At 31.8% G+C, this 27,722-nt stretch overlaps 1 protein-coding gene across 1 annotated transcript; it reads left to right on the plus strand.

Annotated features, from left to right (window-relative positions):
* On the plus strand, positions 1-25,874 carry LOC132746399 (FYVE and coiled-coil domain-containing protein 1-like). Its single transcript, XM_060735521.1, has 24 exons — positions 1-43; positions 2,578-2,777; positions 3,185-3,304; positions 3,758-3,870; positions 4,383-4,489; positions 5,407-5,550; positions 5,753-5,837; positions 6,242-6,501; positions 6,971-7,327; positions 7,548-7,680; positions 8,796-10,298; positions 10,487-13,765; positions 14,198-14,332; positions 15,013-15,084; positions 16,784-16,831; positions 17,632-17,750; positions 18,368-18,506; positions 18,872-18,945; positions 19,534-19,709; positions 20,377-20,578; positions 21,847-21,966; positions 23,662-23,821; positions 24,590-24,759; positions 25,360-25,874. The coding sequence occupies exons 2-24, from the start codon at positions 2,600-2,602 to the stop codon at positions 25,415-25,417; spliced, it is 7,752 nt and encodes a 2,583-aa protein (XP_060591504.1). The 5' UTR covers positions 1-43; positions 2,578-2,599; the 3' UTR covers positions 25,418-25,874.
* Positions 25,875-27,722: the final 1,848 nt, after the last annotated feature.

A 27,722-nucleotide genomic window follows, 5' to 3' on the forward strand; every position in this document is an offset into this window, starting at 1 on the left:
GAACAAGCGAACCATGGAAAAAGCAAAACAAACTTTGCCCAGGGTGAGAAATCGTAAATTTTTGTGCAATATGCGCACAAAAAGCATGCTATATAAATTTATCCTGCGTCAAAATGATCTTTATATTTCCTTTTTTTAACATATCTTATTTTTTTCTCCCTTTACGATGAAAATCTATCTTTTTTACAATATTGTTACTGTACTAGTTTTCGGACAGGGAGAAGAAAGTGTTTAATTCTGATTCTTTTTCTGAATATTGAACACTAAATCTATCCTCCATTTAAATCCGAACCCCAGCAGTGGAGCTAGACGTTGTGTGCCACTAATAAAAATGGAGAAAAGGAGATTTAAAAGGCTCATAAAATTACAAAATTGATTAAAACTGCATTGGTTTTATGGATGCCCAATCAATTTCTGATACCAAATGCAGGTATAACAATTTCATTTCCATCCAGGACCAAAAAATGAACACAGAAAACTTTTAAGTTTTAGTCCCTCTCAGACTAGTCATTAGCTTTATGTACATATGATTGGTTTTTTATAAAATGATAATTCTGAGTCTGACATCCTGTCAATTAGTCTGTAGTCAGGCGTGTGGAAATCCTATGCCAAACAGGTGCATACATGTGAACTCTCCCACTTTAAGTTGGAGACTCCCACTTTCTGCAGCCATATTTTCAAAGAATTTTCTTAAAATAAGGGGTATTTTCACAAATTAAGCAGATGTACCTATTTTTGAGGTCAGAACTTCCTTCTTTGTTTATTGCAAATTCTAAAATCTCCCTCTTTTTGAAGAAAAATCTCCCACCTGATCATCAAAAAAAGTTCACATGTATGCAGGTGGGATTTGATGCCTGCAGACCAGTAGATTTTTTCAAAGATCTTATCATTGGCAAGTGAAAATCTGAGCCAGTAGGACAAACAAAATACTACATTTTTGTCTCTTATCAATGGGGAACATTTATTTCAGTAAGTTAAGTCATGAAATCTTAGCAATCTGACTCAAGTTCAGATCTGTCTGACAATCAAACTGTCATTTATGGGGTTAAAATTAGAAATGGCATTGCTTTCAAAATTATGAAAGGTCGCCGGGATTGGTTGTTGAAAAGATCACAAGAAGGTGGTTACCTAATATGTAACCTATTGGTGGTAGGTACATTCTAATGCGAAGTGTTATTTAGGAGATGATTTTAATGAGATTGGAAATCTTAGTTAACTATGAGTAAACAAACTTTCATATCATAATTTCACCTCATGGGAGAACTCTTGTAGGTAGGCAAGTTCCTTGAAACATGTAGGTTTTATGGCAGCAACCACTCTTAATATGGTAAATTAGAATCATGCACATTTAGTTACAATTGTAAAATTGATTTTGTTAAAAATGTTACAATTACACCTTAATTTTGTTATTAGATTTGGCTTTTCTTAGCCAAGTGATAACATAGTGTCCCAACAGAGATTCATAGAGAAACAAAAATAGAATGATTGGTTACACATGTAAATTTATGTGCAGATTTAATAAGCACAAAATGGATTATAGTTCTGAGATAATTCATTGCCTGATAAAATTTGTAGATTGTTTCCACAAATGATGTATGGTCTTAATGCAGGGAAATCTGTTCACACATTAGTGTAAAAGGACACTATGATCTCTTATTACCTTTCGGTAAAACATAATTATGGCCAATGTTTTGTATTTTTATATGGGAAAGTAAAGTAAGCTGCATAGAAGTAAAATATTCTACCCAACTTGTACATGTGGGCAAGTAACAAAAATTTATATTTTCACACCCCTGAGACTGTAGTGTTATATTTTCGATAAACAAATGAAAAATGGCTACAAACGTATTTACTATTTATACAAAAAAAGCTAAAAAGTTCTCTAACAAAACTTAAATAAAAGGTGTAGGAGCACTAAAGGTTTTGGGCGGATAAAGAATTAGACGAAGCAACATGTAAATTTGGATACATGCATGTCCGAAGTCGATATGTACAACTAGCTTAGTGCAACACATGGACAGGAAGCAAGATGTGGATGTGTTTAATATGCCTACTTTAAATTCACTAAAAGTGTCAGATCTCTAAGTGTGCTAGTCATGTAACTGTGATAGTTTGTTAAACAGTGTGATTAAAATTGTTTTCCAAATAGGGAAATGCTTATTATTTTCATAAACACTACTGGTAATAAAAAAGTCAAATAAGTTGAAATAAGTTTTTGGAGCAAATAAGCAGAATTGTCCACTAAGGATAAAAAGGTATCAGATATGAATCTAATAAAAAAATAAAAGTGATTGATATCAAAATCAAATCAAACATTTGCTGAATCGTTGCAGTCCTATTAAAACCTTAAATACTAAACTCTTGTCTCATTTCCTGTGCTTTCCTTTGCACTGCCCTTGGTGTTGGTATTGACTTGTATATTGAACTTTGGTAGAAATTGACCCTTTGTTTTCCGCATATTTAAATTTGTTGCAAAGCATGCTTTTATGTCAATATCCTGTCAGTTATTAATGACCTATTTTGTAGTGGAAATTGCGAAATGAACATAGTAAACATTGACTTTTTTCATCTTTACAGATGCTGAACTCTTGAATTAAAAATGTCTTTGTCAGCCTTTGAGAGGTTTAAGAACAGGGTGGGGACTCAGATTTCCCAGCAGGGACAGAGAGGAGACAGCAGTTTAAGTGAGACTCCAGGCTCACCATCTACTTCAGTATCCAGTTCATCGGGGCTAGCAGTAGCTGCACAACCCACCAAAATTCTTCAAGACGTATTAGGTGAAATATTGACATTCAATTTAAAACTTCAATTAGTATTTATTCAGTAAAAATGCTTCGTCTGACAAAAAAAAAAGCTTTCTGTTAAAGCTAATATGCTGTTTGTCATTTCTAACATGATGGAGAGATGAGACATGTTTCACTCCTCTTCAAGTTCCTTAGCAAGAACAAGATTATTTTTATTTCATAATTATGTCTCCCAAAATCAGTACCATCCCTAGTTGTGCATATCACCGGCATTTTCCGCTTTGCTGCACAAAGTGGCTGCCAGAGCTAAAAATAGGAAAATTTTGTCTGGCCTTCACAGGTCAAACTACTTGTGGGATTTCAATGAAACTTCACATGAGTGACCATACATAGTTTGGGGAGATAATGAGTTTAATATGGGTTCATTGTTTATTTTACAGATTGTATACAGAATCTGAAGAGTGGTTTTGAAGAAGATGGGAGTCCAGTGGATGATAACAACCAGACATTACACAGATTTTGTGCAAAACTTGAGTACCTGCTGCAAGCTGACATGAAAGGTATAGTTTAAACATTTTCTGTTTATGATTATCTTGCTGATCAGTTTAATTTTTTCCTTTACAGATAAATTCCCTGAAATTACTTATGATAGTACCAAATTTAACCGTTCAACTGCTGGAACTGAAAGTGAATTTAGACTTTGCCACCAGTAATGAGTATAGAGCCAGGCCAGCCCCTATATCCATGCAGTCTGACCAGGCTCTATACTGTTGGCTGGCTAATTTTTAATTATCATCACGTTTTATTATGCCTTCCCAAGACATGTATTACATATATAAACATATAGCAAACCTCAAAATTTCTTTGTGTGTATTGCATAGTATCAAAAAACGAATTAATACGTATCACATAATGTAAGAACTTAAAGAATAATTTGAGCTTAAATACTGAAATATTATTGTGTAGCTATAGTGATGAATGACATTGTTTATTTATATAAATATACTTTACAGACAAGAAGTCAATTACTGGTAGAAAGAAGGAATACTGGGAATATTTCTGTGAGTGTCTTGCCCCTCTAAAAGGTGTCAATGATGGCATTAAATATGTCAAAACTACAGGTGATGTAAGTGTTTATTTCTGTTAATAACAAGAGAAAAAAAAGACACAACAAAAACAGCATTTTTTAAGAAAGGTCATGTTTATGTTCTTGTAAGTTATTTTTAGCAAGGAAGCAAAAGAATTGTACTCATTGTATGTTTAATAAGTATTGCAGTATAGTCGACCAGATAAATGAAGTAGGGTGAGTCTTTTTGGGGGGTGGGAAGGGGGGGTGTATGTCTTAGATTTGCCCTTGTCCTATTGTCATTCTGTAGACTGACAAAACATTGAAATGTTTGGGGATCTGTGTCCTATGGACTCATTTCAGTTTTTATGTCTCAAATGGAATGAAAAAACGAGAAAAAACAACAACAGAAGTATGAAATTTACTTAGTTACATTAATCAGAATTACAATGAATTTTTCTTTTTAAGGTTTCTACATTTTCTTAACACATAGACCAAGTTGTTAATTGTTTGGTGTTAAAGGAAGTAATGAAGATAAATAAATTTCTGTTTTTTAAATCTCGTATTTTCAGTGTAAGACATCTCTAGGTAAAGGTCGTTCCTTCTTGCGTTTTTGTCTAATGCATCAACGTTTAGCTGATAGTTTACAAGCTTGTTGTACCAATGGTAAAGTCACAAGGTAAGAATTACATTAATCATGTACTTATAATTATATAATAGGCAGTCTTTAAATATAATATCTCTTTATTAGTTTAGAAAGTTTCAGGAGTTTAAATTTGTAAAATCAAGCTGTTTTAATATAGTAAATCAACAAGCATAGAGAAAGTGGTGTTAAAGTGTAATAAATCAACTAGAATGGAGAAAAGCCTGTAAGACGTGCTTACATTTAACAGTTTTATAACTTGATTAACTTAAGTTAATGAGTAATACAAAAGTTGCTATAAATGTTTTCAAACTTTCACAATGCTTGCTTAACAGTTTCAAATGGTTTGCATACCACTTTTAAATTGGAGATTAATAGCCAGCTTACTCTGAAGGATACTATTTAATTTCATAAGTAAAAAGATCTTTTATACCCCTTGTATTTATAATGCACAGGTCAGTATAAATTCAGAATAAAGGTCAAACAATGTGAAAGTTTGGCATCATTTATATAAGGGTGTTTTTTCAAGATTTTAAAAATAGGGTGTCAATCTTTGCCTGTGAAGTACAAAAATGTCAATGTTAGTACACTGAAAAAAATTCTTGGTATTTTTAGCTTGACTAATTGAATAATAGGGATAGCTATTGTACTTGCCCAAGTGTTAGCATGGCAGTCACACTTTTGCATTCAAGTTGGTATCTCTGAAATTACTGAAGTGAATGTGTTGAAACTTCACACACTTGTTTTCTTTGATTTGTTCTCTGTGATTATTAAACATGATAGGCACTGGTTCTTTAATTCAAGTTACCTATTTATATGCCCCTGACTCTTCTGACTGTCTGGCACTGAGAATAGTGCTGTCTTTAAGAATAGCTCTTCTTGTTGTTCATTATTTTGCACTATTTTTGTTCATGATATATATGATGTACATGACAATTCTATATTTTATTCAGTGGTTGGTATCATCCTAAATCTCTTTGGCTACAACATGATAAAAGTAGCATGATCATCAGTGCACTATATGACCTTAATGACATCATGTTTGACCTTGCTCCTAGAGGTTACGACCTAGACAATTCATGGCCATCTTTCGCAAGGTAAGTTAGAGTGGTTATTCAACATAAATTGGTTTAACCAGAATTACCTCAATATTTTTTGTGTAGATAGCAAACGTAGTAGATAGCAAACGTAACAAGCATGATATATCTTTAAAACTAAGATAATGAGATGATATTATGAATGAATATTGAAATGTTAATTTGATTATAAGATTGTTTAAATGTTTGTTTATTTCTACAGGAAGAATATTGAAGGACAACATACATGGTCACTATCAGAGAGAGCTAGAACAATGAGTATATCTAGTCTAAACAGTATCAATCAGGTTAGCTATGATACCTTGTTATTAATTGTGAAATAATGAAGTCTTTTTCAGGTATACTTGGAAAATCAAAGCAATCAGTGACATAATAATACATGTAATAATAATAATGAACAAAATTAAACCACTCCAGTGTGCTTACTCAGCTAACGAGTACTAGTGTCACATGTTACATTGTCACATATGATAACAGTAATTGCTTTGTTTAGAGACTGGTAACTTATCCAGAAGACTGCAATTCATTTCATTCACTAAAACTATGGAAAGCTCACTGTCAAACTGATGTTGAATTTGTAGGGATATTTTGTAACATTTTTTTTGCCATATGATGTAAATATTGTGAGAACAAAAGTGAAAGATTACTGAACTGATGTAAAGCAGCTAAAATGATCTAATTTTCATTTAAGGATACTCCAATAAAAGGTCAGGTTTCGTCAACACCTATAGACACGTCAGGTATGGACCAGCTGGCACAAGAGTTAGCTATTTCTGAAAATGTTCGCTCCGACCTCGAGGACAAGATGGAAGCTTTAGAGCAGCAAAAACAAATCTTCCAGCAGACCGTAGCGGAGTCAAAAGGGGAGGTAAACATGCTGGAAAACCAGTTACGAGAGATACAAGCCGAACATAAACAATTACAGGCTTCGTACAGAGAGCTTGAGAAAAAGTATGTGTATCTTTGGTAGAAAATATTCTGATCTATATATTATATATATTTTGATGATTATTATGATGTTTGTCATTCTGCCCCATCCTTTCAACCAGGTATAAAATAAGATTTTATGTTCAATTTAGTCTTAGTTAGATGAATTTGTTTGTTTGTTTGATTGGGTTTTACGTCACACCGACACAGTATAGGTGATATGGCAACGTTCCAGCTTTACTAGTGGAGGAAGACCTCAATGTGCCCTTCTGTGCATTATTTCAGGCATGAACCGGCACCTGAGTAGAACCACCGACTTTTCGTAAGCTCGCTGGATATCTTCCTCACAGTTAGATGAATTTGAAGTAATAAAGTATAAAGTTAAAATATTTTGGTCTGGTTTATCAGACACAGTAAACTATGGTAAACAAACCAAACGAGTTATATGTAAGTAGAAATGATTAAAGAGTTTACATTTTTGATTTTCATTCAGGTATGATAAGATGTGTGTTGAGACAGAATTCAAGGACAGAGATGGTAAAACATTGGAATCTGCTTTTGAGACTAAAATTACTGAACTTCGGGCAGAGAATGAAAAACTTCTTGCTAAGATTACACAGATTGAAGAGGATCTTGAATTGTCGCAAGAAAATCTTCAGATAACTTCCAGTGAACGTGATGACATGCAGAGGACTGTAGAAGAATTGAGGGGAAAGGTTACAGAGCTGGAAGAACAGATGAAGGTGGATAAAGAAGAGATTGAGAGAAGAATGGTTGAAGTAGAAACTGAGAAATCCGAGTTATTAGAAAAAATAAAGATGGTGGAGAATAGTGAGGCATCAGGGCAAAGGTTTGTTTATTATTAGTTCTTCTAGTGTGGTTGTGCAAATTTTACTATGTTATCCCAGTAATGATTAATACATTATTTCTGCATTATGAGTAACATCTTGACATCCTGACATCCTAACGATGAGACCCCCTACTTCCCATGCAAAATGTTTCATATATCCTTTGTATGTAAAACAATAATCATGTTATTTGTTTTCACATATTCAGTATTTCATTTTCAGAAACCTGACTGATGTTCAATCAGAGTTGAAGGAACAGTCCAATTTAGTGGTCAGTTTAGAGAAAAAAGTTTCAGCACTGACCACAGGTTACCAATGGCTGGATAAACTTAGGGAAGGAGCTTCATTTTCTGAGGTTAGAATGCTCAGATATTGATACATCATATAATCTTTGGAATAATATAGTGAATAACAAACAATTCAATAGAATCAATATTGTGTAATTTAAATCTATTTACTTTTTTAAATTTCAAATTTTTTTTATTTAAAAATTTTTTGGCCCTTAAAAGTTTTTAAAATTAAAACCTGTATGTAAATTTTTTTGTATCAAAAAATAAACAATATAAAATTTTAAAATAATACTTAGGGGGCGGCAGGGCTTTAGGGGTTATGGGGGCCCAAAAATTAGAAAATTTTAAAAAAATCATTTTTGGGTTGGGGTTCAATCCCTGTAAAGGGGCAAGTTTGTTTCCTTGAGAAAAGAAATTTTAAAACCTCATTGCTCAGAACTTTTTGGTTCCGGGAACCCGAAATTCGAAAGTTTGTCATAAGCTTCTAGTTTCCAAACAAAACCCAAGTAAAAAAAAAATTTCTGTTTAAACAATATTTTGGAAATGGGGTGTGCATGCCTTTTACATAAGTAAAAATAAATAAAACATTTTTTAAAAAACCCTTTTAGTCAGCTTTAAAATTTTTAATTTTTAAAAAATCATTTTGTGAAGACTTTAATCAAATGAACTTTAATTTGATTTTTCCATTCCTTGAGAAAATTAATGGTACAGGTGTAGATTGTATTAAGAATTTTATTTTAAGAATAGTGAAATTTTAATTGAATTGCTGTTAGTTTATTTATTCCTTTCTGACAGGAGAAGTCTTTATGTGTTAATTGTTGTTAATTAAATTTTTAAGTTTTATGCCACCTAAATTACTTAGATGAGTAAAAGATTGTTTTGCCTCAGTGAAATAATGTACTTTAAAATAACTTTACCATTGTGCACTAGCCCCTCACCACTGTTGCTTTAATGGGACTTTGGATTCATTTATTTGAGAGAGCTATCCAGCTTGCTTATGGATTGGTTGTTTTACTCAGGTGCCTGGTTGCGCCTGAAATAATGCATATATGAGCAACTGAGGTCTACCTTTGCCAGTTAAGCTGGAAAGTCGCCTTATGACCTTCACAGTGTTGGTGTGATGTTACCATTCTTATTTATTGCTTGTTTATCTTTCTATATTGATACAATATTGTTTCAGATCCCAGACCTTGATGCTACTTCATGTTTGGCTTTAAAAGATGTCTCCTACTTTGTCACAGGATTGCAGGACAAAATCTCCTCTGTCAGCAATGAAAAGCATAACTTAAATGAACAGTGTCATAGTTTAGCTAATCAAAATGCAGAATTGAAAAATGATGTGTCAGCTAGTAAAGAAAAAGTTGTAAGTCTTGAAAATTCATTAGATAAACTGAAAGAAATGGAGAAAGAATTAAAACAGAAAATAGCTGACTTACAGGGAGTATCTGAAAATGACAGTGACAATTTAAAACATGCTAAAGAAGAAGTTATTGCCATGGAAAAACAAGTGTTAGAACTTAGATCCTCTTTAAATGCTCTTGAACAAGAGAAAGGCCATGTATCTAAGGAACTAGAAATAAAAGATCAAGATTTAGTTCTTTTGAAGAAAGAAATAGAAAAGTGCAAAGAAGAACTGAATAAGTCTAATGAGATGGTTGGAGTTGCTGTTAAAAATGCACAAGAAAGTTTAGAAAAAGTTAAACCATTAGAACAAGATATTAAAGACAGAGATTCAAAAATTGAGAAGCTTCTGCAGAAAGAAAGGGAATGGGAGCTGACTGTAAAGGGCATGGAGAAGCAAGATGAGTTGCAGTGTGCAAGGTTAAATGACAAAGAAAAGGAAATTGAGAACTTGGGTAATGAAGTTAAAAGACATGCTGAGCAGTTTGATACACTTAAAAGTAAGTTTGATGACATGCGATCTGAAAAAGATTTACTGTCAATGGAATTTAAATCTTGTAATGAAAAATTAAATGATATTCAAAAGCAAAAAGACAAGCTTGAAGAGAAATTCAATGAAGAAAAGTTAAAATATGAAGAATTGAATGACGAAACAGAAAAATTGAAGTCAGAAGCTCATCATAAACAAGCAGAGCTTGGAAGTGAAAGAGAAACTTTGATAAGAGAATTAGAATCTTACAAGAATATAAACCTTATTCATGAAAGAGAGGAAGCAACATTGAAGGAAAAACTAGAAAGTCTTGAGTCTACACTCTCAAAATTATACGAAAATGAAAGTAAAATGACAGCAAAACTTGAAAATGTAGAGAAAGAGCTTAATTTAAAGTCTTTGGCCCTTGTTTCTTCTGAGAAAGATAGTGAAGTAAAAGCAAAAGAAAATTCTCATCTGGAACATGAGAACAAGGAACTTAGGACAGAAATTAAGACAATTCAAGATCAATTCTATGAAAAACAAAGTGAAGTGATGATGCTGCAAGAGAAGAATCAACGAGGCCTAGAGGAACTTGAGAGAACAAAGCAATTCTATGAAACAGCAGCAAAAACAGAATCTGAATGGTCTGATAGAATGAAAACATTAGAAAGTAATCTTACAGTAAAGGACAATAGGATAACTGAGCTGACAGATATTGAAAAATCTTTGACAGTGGAAAACAGTAAACTGAGTAGAGATAAAGCTGATTTAGAACAGAGTATTGAGAAAGTGCAAAGTGTTTTGGAATTTTTAAAAGGAAAGGGGTTTTTAAAAGGGTAAAAAAATTTGAAGGGTGAACAAAGGGGTTTTAAGGGGAAAATTTTAAAAGGTTTGAAAATGAAACTTGAAAAAAAAAATGTTAAAAATTTGTCCTTTTGAAACTTGAAAAAGGAAATATCAATTTTTAAAGTAATTTGAAACAAGAATAAAAAAATGTAATATCTGAGAAAAGTAATTTGGAATTAAATTTACAAGAACTGACTTCAAAAGAATCAAGCACAAGTAAGGAAAACAGGCATTTAGAACAAAAGGTTTTCGATATTGAACAAAAACGAGCAGGGTTATCAAATGTTATAGAACAAATGCAGAGGGATTTTGATGAGGCTGTGAAGGAAAAGGAAGGATTAGAAGAGAAAGTGAGTAATTTAGAGGATGAGTCGGAAAATAATGAAAAGAAAATTATAGAACTTCAGAAAGAATTAGATAAAATTCAGAAGCAAATGGAAGTGATTCAAACAAACAGATTTGAAAAAGATGAACAGCTTAAGCAAGAAAAACAACGCTATCAAAAGCTTCAGCTTGATTTTGATGTTCTCTCAAAAGACAAATATGAGCTCGAGGAAAATATTGATTCTTTAGAAAGGGAACTTAAGGATGACACTAAAGAGTTAGATGAACAAAGAATAACCCTTGGAAATTTAGAAAAAGAGAAAAAAGACTTTATGGAACATATTTCACAATTAGAAGAAAGTGATATGAATAACAAAAATGAAATAGATTCTTTAAACACCAGACAAATTGAATTAGTTGAGGAAATTGAAAGACTAAATAAAAATATAAATTTACAACAAAGTGAGAAAATTGAATTGCAAGAGAAAGAAAAGTCACTTCAAAATGACATAAATGGATTACAAACGCAAATAAAAAGCAAGGATAATGAAATGTGTGAAATGCTAAAAAACATGGAAGAAAAAAATGCTTATTTTGAAAAGCTAGAATCAGAGAAAATGGAAATTGAGAAACAGTTCCAAAAGATTTCAGATGATGTCTTAGTATTGCAAGAAAAAGAATCAAATAACGTTGATGCTATAAAGAAGCTTGAAGAACATATTCAAAAAAGTGAGTTAGAAAAGGAGAGTATACAGGGTAATCTGTCTTTGAAATGTGTTGAAATGAATGAACTGCAGGCAAGGTTTGATGATTTCCAATCTGAAAATGCCTGTCTAGTCCAGGAGTATGACCTATTACAGCAGACATTTAATGATCTCAAAGAAACAGAAGAAGTTGTGAGGTCAAAACTTACCGAAATGACATCTAATAGGGATGAAATATTGTCAAAACATCAGTATGCAGATGAACAGTTAAGAATTAATGAAAAAGGTCTTCAAGGTTTGATGGTGGAAAGAGACTCTTTGGTAAACGAAAAGGAAACTTTGATGGATGAAGTGACTTCATTAAAACATCAGTGTTCAGACTTTGAAGCCAAAACATCTGATTTAGAAAATCAGTTAACAGAAATGTGTTCAATTAAAGATCAATTAGAAGAACAATTTAAGGAGACTTCAGGTGAAGTTGGAAAGAAAAATACAGAAACACAAACTTTACAGAAGAAAATTAAAGAAATGACAGATGAGATCATAAGTCTTCAAAACAATACTGAAATATCTGTAAAGGCAATTAAAGATTTAGATGAAAAATGCAAAATGAAAGAGCAAATGGAGCAAACATATCAAACTGAGATTGAAAGCAAGTGTGATGAAATAAGCAGTTTGAAAGAAACTTTGCTTTCACGAGAAAATACTATTCAAGAAGCAAATGAAAAAATTCATGTGTTTATGGAAAAGGAGGCAAAATTAAATGACGACATTTTAAAAGCTGAAGACTTATGCTCTCAATTAGAACTAAAAGTGAATGAAAAATCTGAACAAATTAGTGATTGGGAACTGAAGTATGAAGATTTGAAATGCAGTGTGAAAGAACTTGAAAATGATAAACATCAACTCATGTTGGATTTGAAAGCTCAACAGCAAGAGAAGGATAGTCTTCAAACTAAAGCTACTGGTGATTTAGATATAATTGCACAGTTAAAGAATGAGGTCAGTGAAATACAGCAACAAAGAAGTAGTGATATCACAAAGCTTGAAAATGAAATAGATGAAATAAAACAAAGAGAAGTAAGTCTTCTTGAAACAAAAGAATTTGCAATTCAGGAGGCAAAGAACCTATCAAGTAAACTTCAAACTTTAGAAATTAATGAAAATGATATGAAACTAGTACAGCAAAAATTGGAGAATGAGATTGAGAAACTGAGACATATAAAAGAAACAAATGATTTGAAATGTTCAGAGTATGAAAAAGAAGTGGATGACTTAAAGTCAAAGCTTAATCGAATAGAACAGGATAGGGAAACATGTGAAACTGATTTAAGACAGGTCACTGTAGAACTGGAAACAAAGAAAAATGAACTTGTTAAAAATTTAGAAGATGCAGTCACAGATTTACAGGTTATAAAAGAACAGTTGAATAAAACTTCATCAGAATTAGAAAGTTCCCATGAAGAGAAGTTGTGTCTTGAGAAAAGTCTTCGCGAGAGTGAGTCAAGAAATGAGGAGCTTGAACAGAAGGTTGAGTGTTTGAATGAAAGGATACTATCAGTTACAGATGATTTAGAAAACCAGATAGAAGAGAACCATGCAAAGATTGAAGAGTTAGAAAATATAAAAGTGTCACTGGAATCAGAAGCGGATGATAATTTGCAAACTTTGCAACAGGAGAAAGCTTCAATTGAGCAAAAGCTGAAAGAGTTTATAGAGGAAGTTGAAAAACTTAAAAGTGATATTAAAGAAAAGGAAGATGTTTTGCAATCTTCTCAGACCATATTAGAAACAACTTGTGCTGAAGTAGAGAACATAAAATCAGAGAAGGAATTATTAGTAGTTGAGTTAAACCAACTTAAAGAGCAGCTTAATGAAAAAGATGCCCTCATTGAAAGTAATAATGAAAAAATTGATAATTTCGATATTGAAAAAAGCAGTTTGGAAGAACAAGTTGAAAAGTTTGAAGACTTTAAAGGAGAAAATGAGAAGAAAGTTTCTGAGCTTAATGAACTTGTGAATGAATTGACCATAAAAGTGCAAGAATTGACGAAAGAAAATAATGTCTTCAGGGAAGACCAGCAAAAATATGATGAATCAGAAAGTAATTACATGAAAAAATTAACAGAACTTTCAGAGCAAAGTAAGAAATTTGAGGAACAGTGTACTCAACTACAGGATGAAAATGAAAAATTGAAATCAAATGCAGATCATGAAAGTGAAAATTTCAAAAAGTTAGAGGAAACATTAAAAGAAAGAGATACTAAGCTAGAAAGTTTGGAGCAGGAGAATGAGAAGAAAGCTTTGGACAGTGAGGCTGAAGTGGACACCCTGAGACAAGAGATAGCAGCACTGGAGTTCCAGTTGAGTTCTTATCAACTGGAGGCTGAACAGATTCAAAAGGTATTTAAGAAATTATGAAGTTGATGACAAGTATTGCCTATGAGACCATTGCTCTTTGACATGTCTTAAGTCTGTAAATGATAAAATGATAACCAGCCAACATGTATTGTTTCTTTAACATACAGTCAATTTAAATGATAAAAGGTTACTTTTATTGCCTTAATAATTTCATATTCTGCAGACTGATTTTTCCAGTTAAGCTGACAATTTTGTGGTCTTATATCACTTATCGTTATTAGCTCTCTTTACAAACACAATGTGTATAACTATTGTTCTTAATTAAGGTGCAATATAAATTAGACACTTGCTGATTAAGTTGAATTAACTGTGGACAATTATGTTGCTTTTTGTAAAATTGTCTCTAATGTTTCCTATGAGTGTGAGTTTGTAGAAATAGCAATGACTGACTTACATGAAATATTTGTATTTTAGGCTGGGACAGAGGAGAAAGACTTTACTGATATGAAGGAGAAGTTGATGGAACAAGAGACAATTATAGATCAATTACAGTGTGAAATGTCAGAGTTAAAGGAAGTTGCCAAGAAGTATAGAGAACAAGAGTTAAAGGTTAGTAACACACTTGTGTGAAGGTAACATTTACAATTTTATCAATTTCTGTAATATTACATCAGCATGCAGGTGGCATTGATGACCAAGTGCTTTAGGTGGCTGAGGTTTAATCACTTGCCTCTCATCACTGCAGGTTCAAATCTCACAATGGACAACAAAAAGTATGAAATAGACGTCAGCATGCAGTCTGAAGTAGTATTTATTTCTGTCAGACCTTTTACAAGTGGAACTATTTCTGTTTTTCTAACATAAAGAATACCTGAAATGTTATCATTATCAAAACTTCTTTATACTGTCATCACTTTAACATAGGAAGGAATTAGAACTTTTTGAAAATTACTGATACTAGTATGATGGATGTATTTTCTTCAGTTTTTGTGTTGATTTTTTTGTGATCTGTCTTTATTTGTTCATGATGTTCCAAGCTTTATATTTATTAGGTTTATAGTAACTTCCAAATATTATTATATATTTTATTCTGGAAATGATCTGTTAAATTTAATATGTGATATACAGGATGATATGTATTGTTTTGTCATTGATTACTTTAAAAACAAATTCTCTTGTTTTCCAGCTCTAACTAAATGATCTTGAATTTTCCATTATTCTTATACTAAAATCACAATATATTGCATGTTTTACTTTATAATTTTATGTATGTGTATTTTACTATATAGATTGAAGGACTACAGGAAGAATTGAGCAACAAGGAGATGGAAAGATCTGATCTTGCTGAACAACTTGAAAATGTATACTTCCATATTTTCTATGCTTGTCTTTGAGTAATTTTATTGCAGAGATTTATTATGATCGATGAAATTCTAACTGAATATGTCCAATTTGAATAAGAGAATGCACAAACTATGCATGGGAAGCTGCATTCCCTATTATGGGTCAAGTTAAAGTAGTCCTTTTGTAAAAAATGCCAGTTTTTAATTACACTATGTATTCATACTGTCTTTACAAATAGTATATAGAATTTTGAACATGACATGTGTAAACTGTGTGTACTTGAAATATGTTTATTTTTCAATTACAATAGAGGCTGTGTAGCAAATACCAATATTTTGAAATATTAAATATGAACATAACTTATCTTGAGATAAAATTTCTTTATTTAGATCTAAAATCTAACTTCTTTTTTATGCCCCCACAATGTGGGAGCATATAGCGTTGCACTTGTCCGTCCGTCCGTCCATCAGTCCGTCCGTCAGTCCGTCCGTCAGTCCGTACGTCCCGAAATCTTGTGAACGCAACTCCTCTTAAACCAGATGGCAGATTTTGCTTAAACTTACAGGGATGAACAACCTTAATGTGTAGATGGTAGTAAAGGAAGGAATTTTCGCTGCGACCAAATTTAACAGAATTATGGCCCTTTGTTGATTTTTTCACTAGATACTATGTAGAAATTTTGTGAACGCAACTCCTCTTAAACCGGTTGGCAGATTTTGCTTAAACTTACAGGGATGAACAACCTTAATGTGTAGATGGTCGTACAGGAAGGAATTTTTGCTGCGACCAAATTTAACAGAATTATGGCCCTTTGTTGATTTTTTCACTATATACTATGTAGAAATTTTGTGAAAGCAACTCCTCTTAAACCGAATGGCAGATTTTGCTTAAACTTACAGGGATGAACAACCTTAATGTGTAGATGGTAGTAAAGGAAGGAATTTTTGCTGCGACCAAATTTAACAGAATTATGGCCCTTTGTTGATTTTTTAACTATATACTATGTAGAAATTTTGTGAACGCAACTCCTCTTAAACCGGATGGCAGATTTTGCTTAAACTTACAGGGATTAACAACCTTAATGTGTAGATGGTAGTAAAGGAAGGAATTTTGCTGCGACTAAATTTTACAGAATTATGGCCCTTTGTTGACTTTTTCACTATATACTATGTAGAAATTTTGTGAATGCAACTTCTCTTAAACCGGATGGCAGATTTTGCTTAAACTTCCAGGGATGAGCAACCTTAATGTGTAGATGGCAGTAAAGGAAGGAATTTTTGCTGCAACCAAATTTAACAGAATTATGGCCCTTTGTTGATTTTTTCATTATATACTATGTACAAATTTTGTGAACGCAACTTCTCTTAAACCGGATGGCAGATTTTGCTTAAACTTCCAGGGATTAACAACCTTAATGTGTAGATGGTAGTAAAGGAAGGAGTTTTTGCTGCGACCAAATTTAACAGAATTATGGCCCTTTGTTGATTTTTAGTTTTCAACTTGTGGCACATGTAGTCCAAAAAATATTTGACATAGAGTCATAAGATTGACAGAACAGTGGCGTGTGGGGGCATCCGTGTCCTATGGACACATTTCTAGTTGTCTTGGCATTCACCAACTTCTTTTTATTCTTTTTTTTCTTGCGGTTATTTTATTTTAAAGTTTTACTGTATTTCATCCTTTTCATATTCACTTTTGTTTTGTTGCTTTATTTAGCTGCAGAGTGAGCTAAAACAAGAGATGACTTCCTCTTTAACTGTAAAGGTAACTAAACTAAACATTACATACTGACTTAAAACAAATAGTAGAGATTCAACAGTGTGTTTTTACAAGCTCATAACTTCTTACATAATCAAACTAAAAGAAATTCTGAGAAGTAAAAGTTTGTGGGTTTCACCGTTTGTTGTTAAATTAATCACACATTTTTATCACTACCTTAATAGAATACTTTAAAGCTTGCAATGTAACTAGTGCTCCAAGATTCTGTATCAGTTCTAATACATATAGTAAACATGATTTTATTACAAGTAGAAGATAACTTCTCCATATATTATACTGCTAGAGTTTTAATGGTTTAATTTGAGCCATGTCACAACAAAACCAACATAGTGCGTTTGCGACCAGCATGGATCCAGACCAGCCTGCCATCCGAGTAGTCTGATCAGGATCCATGCTGTTCGCTATCAATTTCTCTACTTAATATAGGGTTTGTAAGCGAACAGCATGGATTCTGATCAGACTGCGCGGATGCGCAGGCTGGTCTGGATCCATGCTGGTCACAAACCCATTATGTTGGTTTTGACGTGACGCTGCTCATTTATTGTCTTTAATTATCATTAATGGTCATATTCTCCTTTAACTATTGCTTGGACAATTTACTCTGATAAGTTATGAGGTTTATGATCATTGATTGTAAAATCTACACATTCAGATAGTCAAGTTTGATATTGCATACTAGAATTCATTTTGTAATTACATGTTGGATATTTGGTGTTATAGGCAAATACTTGAAACAAATCTGTTCTCATTAATATATAAAATGTAACATGTTATCTTTTTTATAGAATTCCTATGATAATCAGAAGGTGAAGACAGAGGAATTACTCCAACAGAAAGATGATGAGATCAGTCAACTTAAAGAAGATGTTAATGAATTGAAAAAGAAACTTGTCAAGTTGATCAAGTAATATTTTTATTTAAATGCACATTATTTGACCTGACAAAAAGAAAATCCATATTGTATATGAATATTATCAAGAATGCTGACATAATAACATCATGTTATTGTTAAATATCTGGATTAAATACAAGTTGGTATATAATAAAAATGTCTGTGTAAGAAGAGTGCCTTAATTTTAATCTCTTGATTAATTTTTGGAACTCATAGATTTTAACAGAACAGATCATACCTGATCTTCCTTTATTTTAATCTGTTGATTAGTATTTGGAACTCATATATTTTACCAGAACAGATCATACTTGATCTTTCTTTACCTTGTGCAATCTTTGGCCATCAAAATAATTTCCAGGTAGATACAGGTTGTAGATCAAGTTACTTATGTAATGACCCTTGTATATTTGTTTTTCCATAAATAACGTTTTTTGGCAAAGTATCTCTTGGTTTCTATTCTGTATTAAATACATTCCTGCAACAAAACTTGTCAAGATCTTGGTTTAGATATGACAGGATCTTGTTTTAGATATGACAAGTAGCTCCTCTGTTCTTGTATTGTTTTTTACATCCCTATCTCTACACCAGTAGATATTTAGATGAAGGAATTATGTTTGTGTTTGATGTAGGGACAAAGATGAACTATGGCAGAAGACAGACAAGCTGTCATTTCAGCAGAAGTTACAGGCTACAGAGAAATGGATGGATGATGGGAAAGTTACACATTGTCTCGGATGTAATGCAGAGTTTTCCTTCACACTGAGAAAGGTGTTGTTTATATTTACTACTGCATTTATATTAATTAAATGTTTATATAGCAACAAAACTTACGTTACTGAGTAGTTATGGTTGCTTATTAAAGCACTTGTCCTTTCACCAATGTAATATTGAATTATAGATTAAGGATTGTTTCATCTTAGGAAGATATCCAGCTAGCTAATGGAAACTGCCACCTGGGCCAGAAAAATGTCTTGTCTGGCAACTGAGGACTTTCTCCATAAGTAAAGCTGGAAAGCCTATTTAACCTTAAAAGTGTTGATGTAACAAAAAAACTACAGCACATTTGGCATTTTATTAAATGCTTAATGTCCTATTAAAATGTTTTAATAATCATATTTTATTCTATGTTGCAGCACCACTGTAGGTTATGTGGGAGAATATTTTGTCATACATGTAGTGGTAACTGGGTACATACAGCTTCCAGCAGGTATATACATGATTCAACTATATTATAACCATCTTACTGTAAAATGTACATGAATATAGGCAGTCAAATATCTTTAAAATGATTTAGAAATTTGATATACATGTAGTTTTATTATTCTTATGCAGATTTTGTAATTTATTTCGATTTTGAGTATAGTTTTGATGCTCCACAAAATTGTCTTTCAAAGGAGCATCTTGTTTCCAGTGAGAGATTTTGTCCTTCTTTCTATTCTTCTTTCATATGGATATCATTACTCATAATTTTAGTGACTCACATTTTAGATCAGAAACCCACCGTGGATATCTACCATTTGTGGGTTCAGGTCAATTAGGTCAAGGTCATTTTTTGCTAAAAGTATTTTCCTATTCAGGTTGATTAGGTCAAGGTCACTTTTCTACTAAACCTCATACATGTACTTTTCAGTTTTGTCAAAGTTGTATTTGGGAAAAGTATCATCAGTGCTTGAAATATTTGATTACTTGTTAATATTTTTGGTGATTATTATGAATATATATATAAATGTCATATCATCTGGTAATGGAGATGATTATTATAATTATTATTTTTTAATCATCTTGTTTTACACAGTAAGAAGTCACGAGCATGTTATGAATGTTTCAAACAGTACAACAAGGCATTACAGGGAGATGATTGTCATGTTACCAATACTGATATAGAACAAAGTGTAGAGATTCCTAAACGACAGGTGCTCGGTTCTCCATTACCTAGCTCGGCTAGTATACAATCTTCTATCATATCATCTGGTAAGGAAATATTTCACTTTATATGCAATCATTATTTGTAATGTAATTTCAGATAAATTAAATTATCATGCATTGTTGTATAACTGCATTTTTTTGGCATTTATGATTTATGTGAAAATGATTGTTGCTTTACAAAATATCTTTTTGTCTAGAACAGTGTTAACTGCACATTCAAGGTCTTTGCTATGTCTCAAATGTAATAAGGTCTTCCTTTGTATTATAGAACTATATACAAATGTATATATATGATTGAAGCAGAAGAAAACATGTGTTGAGACATGTATATATATATAGATCCATTCTGATTTTCATTGTTTCCCTCTGAAAATAAACATTTTTTCAGTGATTTGATCTGTTAATATATAGAATATTAGTTATAAAAATTTTTGACAGGTTATATGGTTCTATATAAATGGATGCTTTCATATATAACCTGAGTAACTAGGCAATGGTTACAATGCAAATAACTGTTTATATATGGCTACATAACCTGTCAAGAATCTTATAACGAATTTATAATACAGCAAACTTCCCTTTTAGAGGGAAAAAATAAGAGATTTCTTCATGAATTTACAGTACTCGTATAAAACTATATAAACGTCATGATCAGCCAATGAAACATGCAGTATTATGAAAAAAAAGATATAATTTTATGTTTTATATTTAGACGAGGAATCAGTGACAGAATCAGCTATTGCTAGTCGTAAACTGGTATATGATACTGTTACCACAGAAAATGATGTATCTCCACAGACAGAGGCTCTAGGTGGCGAGAATGTTACCACACAGTTAGAATCTCAGTTAGGAGCTTCTGGTGGGAACGAGACAGACGAGGATAAACTGAAAGATAGTGCTGTTGGTGGCAAAAGGTTAGTTGTTTGTATAATATCAGTCCCCCAAAAAGGATCAATGCCATGTTTTGATATGTTGATTAGAATGTACATGTATATGATATATTACTATTTAAAGCCATATTACTTGTTTTATGTACTTAGTTTACACAATTGTCTGGCTTGTTTGTTTGTTATGTTTATTGCATACAATTAATCAGAAAAATAAGGTATAGTTTTGATACATTAGCTTATTGTGTGCGGGTTTCTTTGTATTCCATAAAATAAAGAATTTTTTCATAAATTTTAATTTTTCCATTATATACTAGGACGAAAAAGAAACGCTGGGTAACCTGATTGTTTTAAGGGATAAATTGTTTTATTGGATTATTATATTCATTTTTGTATGAAATGTCATCTGTATGGAACCAGCTGTTGAAGTTTCAATCGATTTCCGATGCTGATTATGTGAAAAAATACCCCCTTTTAACGATGACCCTTCTTGTTTTGCGAAACACGGCCGGACATATCAGTATCTTGTGTGTCCTCCATGCGCAGCTGTGGCAGCCCTGATGCGTCTATGCATGGAATTCACCAGGGTGTTAATCATGGCCATGGGGATGTTATTCCATTCTTCTTGCAAGGCATGTGTGAGCTGGACATGATTAGTGGGGGCATTTGGATGTCTCCTTACCCTCCTATCCAGTTTGTCCAACAAATGTTCAATTGGGGACGAATCTGGACTGAATGCTGGCCAATCGAGTGGGTGTATGTTACTGTTGGCAAGAAATTGCTGGCAAACTCTGGCGACATGGGGCATTATATAAATCTGACCGATTTTCATTATTTTAGGCCAAGCAATAAAATATGTGTTGCATATTTTATGTACCCGGCGTTTCTTTTTCGTCCTAGTATATATTCTTTATTGTGAATTAAAATTAGTTTAATATAATGAGGATGATTTAGAATTAAAATTGGTTTTTGTTCCATGACAACAAGTCATATACATGTATTGAATAGATGCACATAGACATGTAGTCTTTGACCTGAAAATTTCATTTTAAAGTTTTAAAGTTTATTCTATAACAGATTAAAATAATACTTCATGATGCTGAAAAGTAACAAAAATTTTGATTGCTATGAAAATGAATTCTTTGCAACTCTTCTCTTGCTTTATGGCAGCTTGAAATATTCATTCTTATCTATTCCGACACTATCTTAACTAGTCTTGCACCTATACCTATATTACCTGTATATAACCAAAGAGCTAGAATATCACATTATATCTATACCTATATTATATTAAGTGATGAAAGGGGAGATAATGGTGAGGACAAGTTCCATGTGATCAGTGATGAGGAGATACAGAGGTCAATGTCAATATCAATGAGTGGGGATCAGGAAACCCCAGCTCCCCTAGATCCCAAGTAAGTAAACAAACGTGGCTTATCTCTCTATAGTCTATACTTTCTACATTGTTTGTATAGGTTTATAATACAAAAATTGTACAACAGAATTTTGCATAAGTTCATGGGTACAAGTTTTCAGGCATTTCCCTGAAATTCAGGTTTTTTCTACACCTGAAACTCTCATTTTCTATATAAAACCAATTGAATTTATACAAAATTCAGTGTTTTCAGGTTTTCTGATATTTTCACTTGTACAGATGTAAGTTATATTAGTTTAGTTTAAACATATTTATTTTATCTTGATTGCGAAACAAGTTCTTGCAACTTAACTTATATAAATCACTTTTGAGTCTGCTTTCTGGAACCAACCAGTGCTGGTGTCATATGAAGAAACATGGTCATGTAGGGCTCAAAGTTATAAGTTACATTATTATGTGCATGTCTGATCAATCTGTATATAGTTGGGTAATTTTCAAGTATGAAATTATATTATTCAGTCTGTTGCATTTTGCATCTATGCAAGATTAATATATCTTCATGTGATAATCTTAGTCATAGACTTATTTTTGTGTTATTGCATAATAAGAAAATATCTATAATCTTCAGATTTTCCCAGCCTTCAGTGTACTTATTTAGAAACCATACTTCATGAATAGTTTTAGAAATCCCTAGTGTAGTTGTGCCCTTCTAGTTACCTAAGCTGTAAACCATTTATAATTCCTACTTGTGTTTGAGAAAGCATGCAACAGGGATAGTGTTGCATTTATAAACATTAAGCTGACACATTTCTGTCAGGGTAATATGGCTATGAAATATATCATTGTTTCTAGTATTTGTATTAGTATATGTATCAACATGGTGTAATTATATGTGTGATTATTTCCAGCTTGTCTAGCAGTATGTGTATCAACACAGTGTTATTATCTGTGTGACTATTTTCAATATGTCTAGCAGTATGTGTATCATATTATGTTATAACGTGTGATTATTTCCAGTATGTCTAGCAGTATGTGTATCAACATGGTGTTATTATCTGTGTGATTATTTCCAATATGTCTAGCAGTATATGTATCACATTATGTTATAACATGTGATTATTTCCAGTATGTCTAGCAGTATGTGTATCAACATTATGTGATTATATGTGTGATTATTTCCAGTATGTCTAGCAGAATGTGTATCAACATTGTGTTATTATATGTGTGATTATTTCCAGTATGTCTAGCAGTATGTGTATCAACATGGTGTTATTATGTTTGTGATTATTTTCAGTATGTCTAGCAGCATGTGTATCAACATGGTGTAATTATGTGTGTGATTATTTCCAGTATGTCTAGCAGTATGTGTATCAACATGGTGTTATTATGTTTGTGATTATTTCCAGTATGTCTAGCAGTATGTGTATCATTATGGTGTAATTATGTTTGTGATTATTTCCAGTTTGTCTTACAGCATGTGTATCAACATTATGTTATTACATGTGTGATTATTTTCAGTATGTCTAGCAGTATGTCTGTCAAGCAGCATATTTGTATTTATATGTGTGATTATTTCCAGTATGTCTAGCAGTATGTGTATCAACATGCTGTATTTGTGTGTGTGATTATTTCCAGTATGTCTAGCAGTATATGTATCAACATTATGTAATTACATTTGTGATTATTTTCAGTATGTCTAGAAACATGGTGTAATTTTATATGTGATTATTTCCAGTATGTCTAGCAGTATGTGCGTATCTCTGAATGAACTGATCAGGGGTGAAGTTAACAGTCAGAATGAGGTGTGGATCAAGGCAGGGCGATCATTTGCTGTTCCAGTCATGATTGATAAACCTAACACAGTGTTTGGCTGGGAATTCACCTCACACCCAAAGGTAAACTTATCTCATTATGTTTTCGTTTATTACTTTTAGTTAAGAGGATTCATTTGTAGGTGTATTCATATAAGTAGGTGTATTTTTATAAGTTCACATTTCTGCTTATCCCCTATTTTAGCATCAGGGACATTGAACTCATTGTCTACAAAACTCATCAAGATTTAGATATCAATGCAAGGTATCATCATACCAAATAACTAAGATATCAATCTATAAAAAGTAACAAAAGTTTAAAAAATGAATTTCTATCCATTATTGACCTCAACCTTTACTGATGACCTAAAAAAAGTATCTAAGGTACCATCATAACGAAAGATCTGAGATGATCATCAATAAATAGTCATTGAGATTCTAGAAGAAATAATAAATTTTATTAATTAGTATGCTGGAAAGTAGGATAGGACTGTATGCCCCCCCCCCAAAAAAAAAACAACAACAAACAAACAAACAAAAAAACAAACAAAAAAACTAGTTCCAACTGTGACCACAGTCAGACTGGGAGACAGACAAAACTCCACTGACAAAAAACAAAAACAAAAAACCAACCATGTGAAATTTACATATATGGACATAACCCCACCAAAGAATTTTCCAAAGCAGGCAAAAACCCACCCGTAAATTTTCCTGCAATTATTCAGACCATTTGTTATTGCATAGCAATAGAGGAGCAGATTCCACTAATGTCTAGCTGAGGTGTTGATATATTTATTTTCTCAATGAAGGACACAATGACATTGTTGAATAATTTCTTTTTATATTTTGTAGGATGTTGTTTTTAGTGCAAACTACCGAAGTAGTGAGTCAGTTGCAGTAAGTGATGGTCAAGTATTGGTACCTCCGTGTAAATGTGATTCCCATAAACAAACTGTAAGAGGGGAGCTAACTGCTAAACAACCGGGCATATATACATTACTGTTTGACAATACATACTCTAAGTAAGTGGATTATATTTATTTACAAGCTGGTAATGCTCATCCAGTAAGGGGATAATTGAAGCTTCTGTCCTTTAGTTCAGTGGTTTGATTCTGCGTAACATTGTATCAAATGTGGTTACAGATTAATTCACTATGTTCAAACTTTTTAATACTGATCTATTGGTTTAAGCAGTTTATTAAACAAAGTAACATGTTGAAAAATAAGTACTCATATAGGATCTAAATTTACTGTTTGTTAATTGCACTATGTATAATGCTATATTGAAATTAAAGTATACAAAACAAAATTACTTCATCTTTGTTTATTTTACTGTTTAAATGCTCTGGCTGTTATTGAATATAAAACATTTGGAGGGTTGGTAAAGAGATGATGTAAAAATATTGTAACAAAAAATGTTTAGGTGTAATTTCATTTACTGTGTACACGTCTAAGAAGAATTTATCTCATCCTGTAAGAATACAAATCTTGAAATACTTGAGTTGAGTACATTGTATAATACTTTATTTTGTTGTTGAAGTTTTTAAACAACACAGCATTTTTTCTTGAGCACATCTCTTTCTAGGGATGAAGAAAACAATTTTTTTTTTTTGTTATTGCAGGTTAACAGGAAAAACAATCAAGTATACACTTTTGTCCGAACCCTTACAAGAAGACTAGAGGAGATCTAGATGTTATTGGTGACTGATATAAATTATGTTTTAGATGTAACACTATCTTCAGACAAGAGTTGTGCTGTCTGTATGATAAGATAAAACTGTATTTAAATAGTTGACAGTTAATTTGTTTTTGTTAGTGATTTGAGATTTCATTTATGTTTGATGTTTGGTGATTAATAAGGTATACCATTTCTTAACATGTGATAAGATAGATAACTTTTACATTCTCGGTTTATCCAATGATGAAGTTATATTATACCCTAGAGTCACCAGTTTTTGTGATGTTAAGCGGATTAATGCGGACAATGAATTAATGAAAAACAAACAAACAAAAATCAATTTTCTGTGCATTAATGCGGACAATGAATTAATGAAAAACAAACAAATCAATTTTTTAACTGTTCATAAAACAAAATATATCTTATCTCTATATATTAAACAAAAGGAGAACAGAAAAAGTATTTTCTTGCCATAGAACACATTGATATAAAGAAGTTAATGTGAAAAGTTGTGAGATATGGGGGCATCGTTTCTGTAGGAGGGTAAAGAAATATTTTTTCTCAGTGTAAAAAAAACGCCATTTCCTTAATATTCTTGATACTCTCCACCTTATGACATGTACATATCTGTATATATCATATTTGTTATGTGATATATTGTAGTGGAAAGTTAAAGTGATATTTTTGTTTATATCAAATTTGTTAAAAGTCATATATTGCATTTGGAATCAGCTAGAGAAGAACACAGGGTTGATTATGGTTTTCTCAGCAATCAAATGAATGTAAGAAAAAGACTGTCAAATGAAATTTAACATTTCATATAGCAATTTATGGACTTGCATTTAAAGGCTTTGTTAATTGATTATGATGCTAATTTAATTAAGTATAATACTTTGAATATTTTACTTTCATTAAATTGCTCAGATTGTTATTATTTGAAATACTCATTACCATGAAGCTTTTTATTGTTTGATTTTGTTATACAAATGTATATAGCGGATATTTAAGATTTTTCTGTAAATACACTATTTATTTTCATAGAGCGGTGTGACAATAAATATTTCACTAGTGGTGGTAGCCATGAGTGAAATACGTGTATGATAATTTTCATACCACAAGATGAAGATAAATCTTGTGTTTATGGAAAAAACTTGAATTTTCTGTTAATTATTTACATTTTTCTCTTCTTTTTATTACATTACAATTTGAAAGACATCCCCCTTAAATTTTGCGTATTGGCTGATTTCAGAATAAAGTATTCCAGCAAGACACCAGTAAAAATATGGAAAATATGTTTCATTGCATTGAATACAGTAGAATATTGAAAATGAAAAAACACATTTTATTTCATCAATATTTTATTTACAGTATATCACAAATTTTGCTTTTTTTTACATCGCAGACTTATTTGAAATGAAAAAAAATCTAAAAAAGTAACTTTTTGTTGAAGTTCTGATGTAGAAAAACTTCTCCAATGACTCCAATGATTTATAACAGCATATAAATTTAAGAATTTTATTATAAAAAATGGGATAATTGGATCAAAAACCAACACAAATTAAGTATCAAAACATGTTTCGCTTTATTCAGCTTCCTCAGTTGATACATAAATAAAAATGACGTAAACGTACAAAACAAACGTCTACGTTAATAGACGTCACATTTGGCGCGTTATAAAAAATGGGAACTTAAATAAAATAAAATGTGGACAATTTGTATTAATATGTCACCAAAGTTTAAAAAGCTACATAATAATGTTATTATCCCTGTATACTGACACAGCTGGTGTTTGGAGGAAAATCAACAAAACCAAGCTGTAGACTGATCAGCTGTCTTGAAACTATTTATAGTAACATTGTATCTAGAAGAGTTGACAAGACATTAGTGTAAAAGCTTCCATCAAGCATTGTGTGCTTTATATCTTTATAGGGTAACTGAGTTATCATTTTACACATAAAAAATAGATCATGCTTCTTTTGCATTTTATATAAATTTTAAAATTTATGACAATTTTTAAGTGCAATAATATATTTAGTTTTATTTATTTAGTTATAGATTTATGCTTTTAATACATTTGTATATGTAGTTTTTTTTAGTTTCTGTAATTTTATTTATCATGTCACACAGTACATTATATTTTATTATAGATGTTGAATGTTACTTATTTTGTCTTATTTTTCAATGAAGATCAATGGCTGCCAGTTAATTGTATTTCTAAATGAGACATTTATATTGTAGAGCCCTCTGTGCCTAAAGAGTTATAAGTTTACAATAGCAGTTGATTAAGTTGGTTACAATTTAAACATC

This window comes from Ruditapes philippinarum, unplaced genomic scaffold (assembly GCF_026571515.1).
Source record: "Ruditapes philippinarum isolate M1 unplaced genomic scaffold, ASM2657151v2 ctg2683_1_1_1_1, whole genome shotgun sequence".
Lineage (NCBI taxonomy): Eukaryota > Metazoa > Mollusca > Bivalvia > Venerida > Veneridae > Ruditapes > Ruditapes philippinarum.

What these genes read in the sequence shown, in the direction of transcription:
- LOC132746399 (XM_060735521.1), top strand. Translation starts at nt 2,600, where the DNA reads ATGTCTTTGTCAGCCTTTGAGAGGTTTAAGAACAGGGTGGGGACTCAG. An exon ending in GTCTAAACAGTATCAATCAG is followed by an intron (nt 5,838 to 6,241) that starts GTTAGCTATGAT and finishes TTTTCATTTAAG; the next exon opens with GATACTCCAATAAAAGGTCA. An exon ending in CCAGCTCCCCTAGATCCCAA is followed by an intron (nt 21,967 to 23,661) that starts GTAAGTAAACAA and finishes GATTATTTCCAG; the next exon opens with TATGTCTAGCAGTATGTGCG.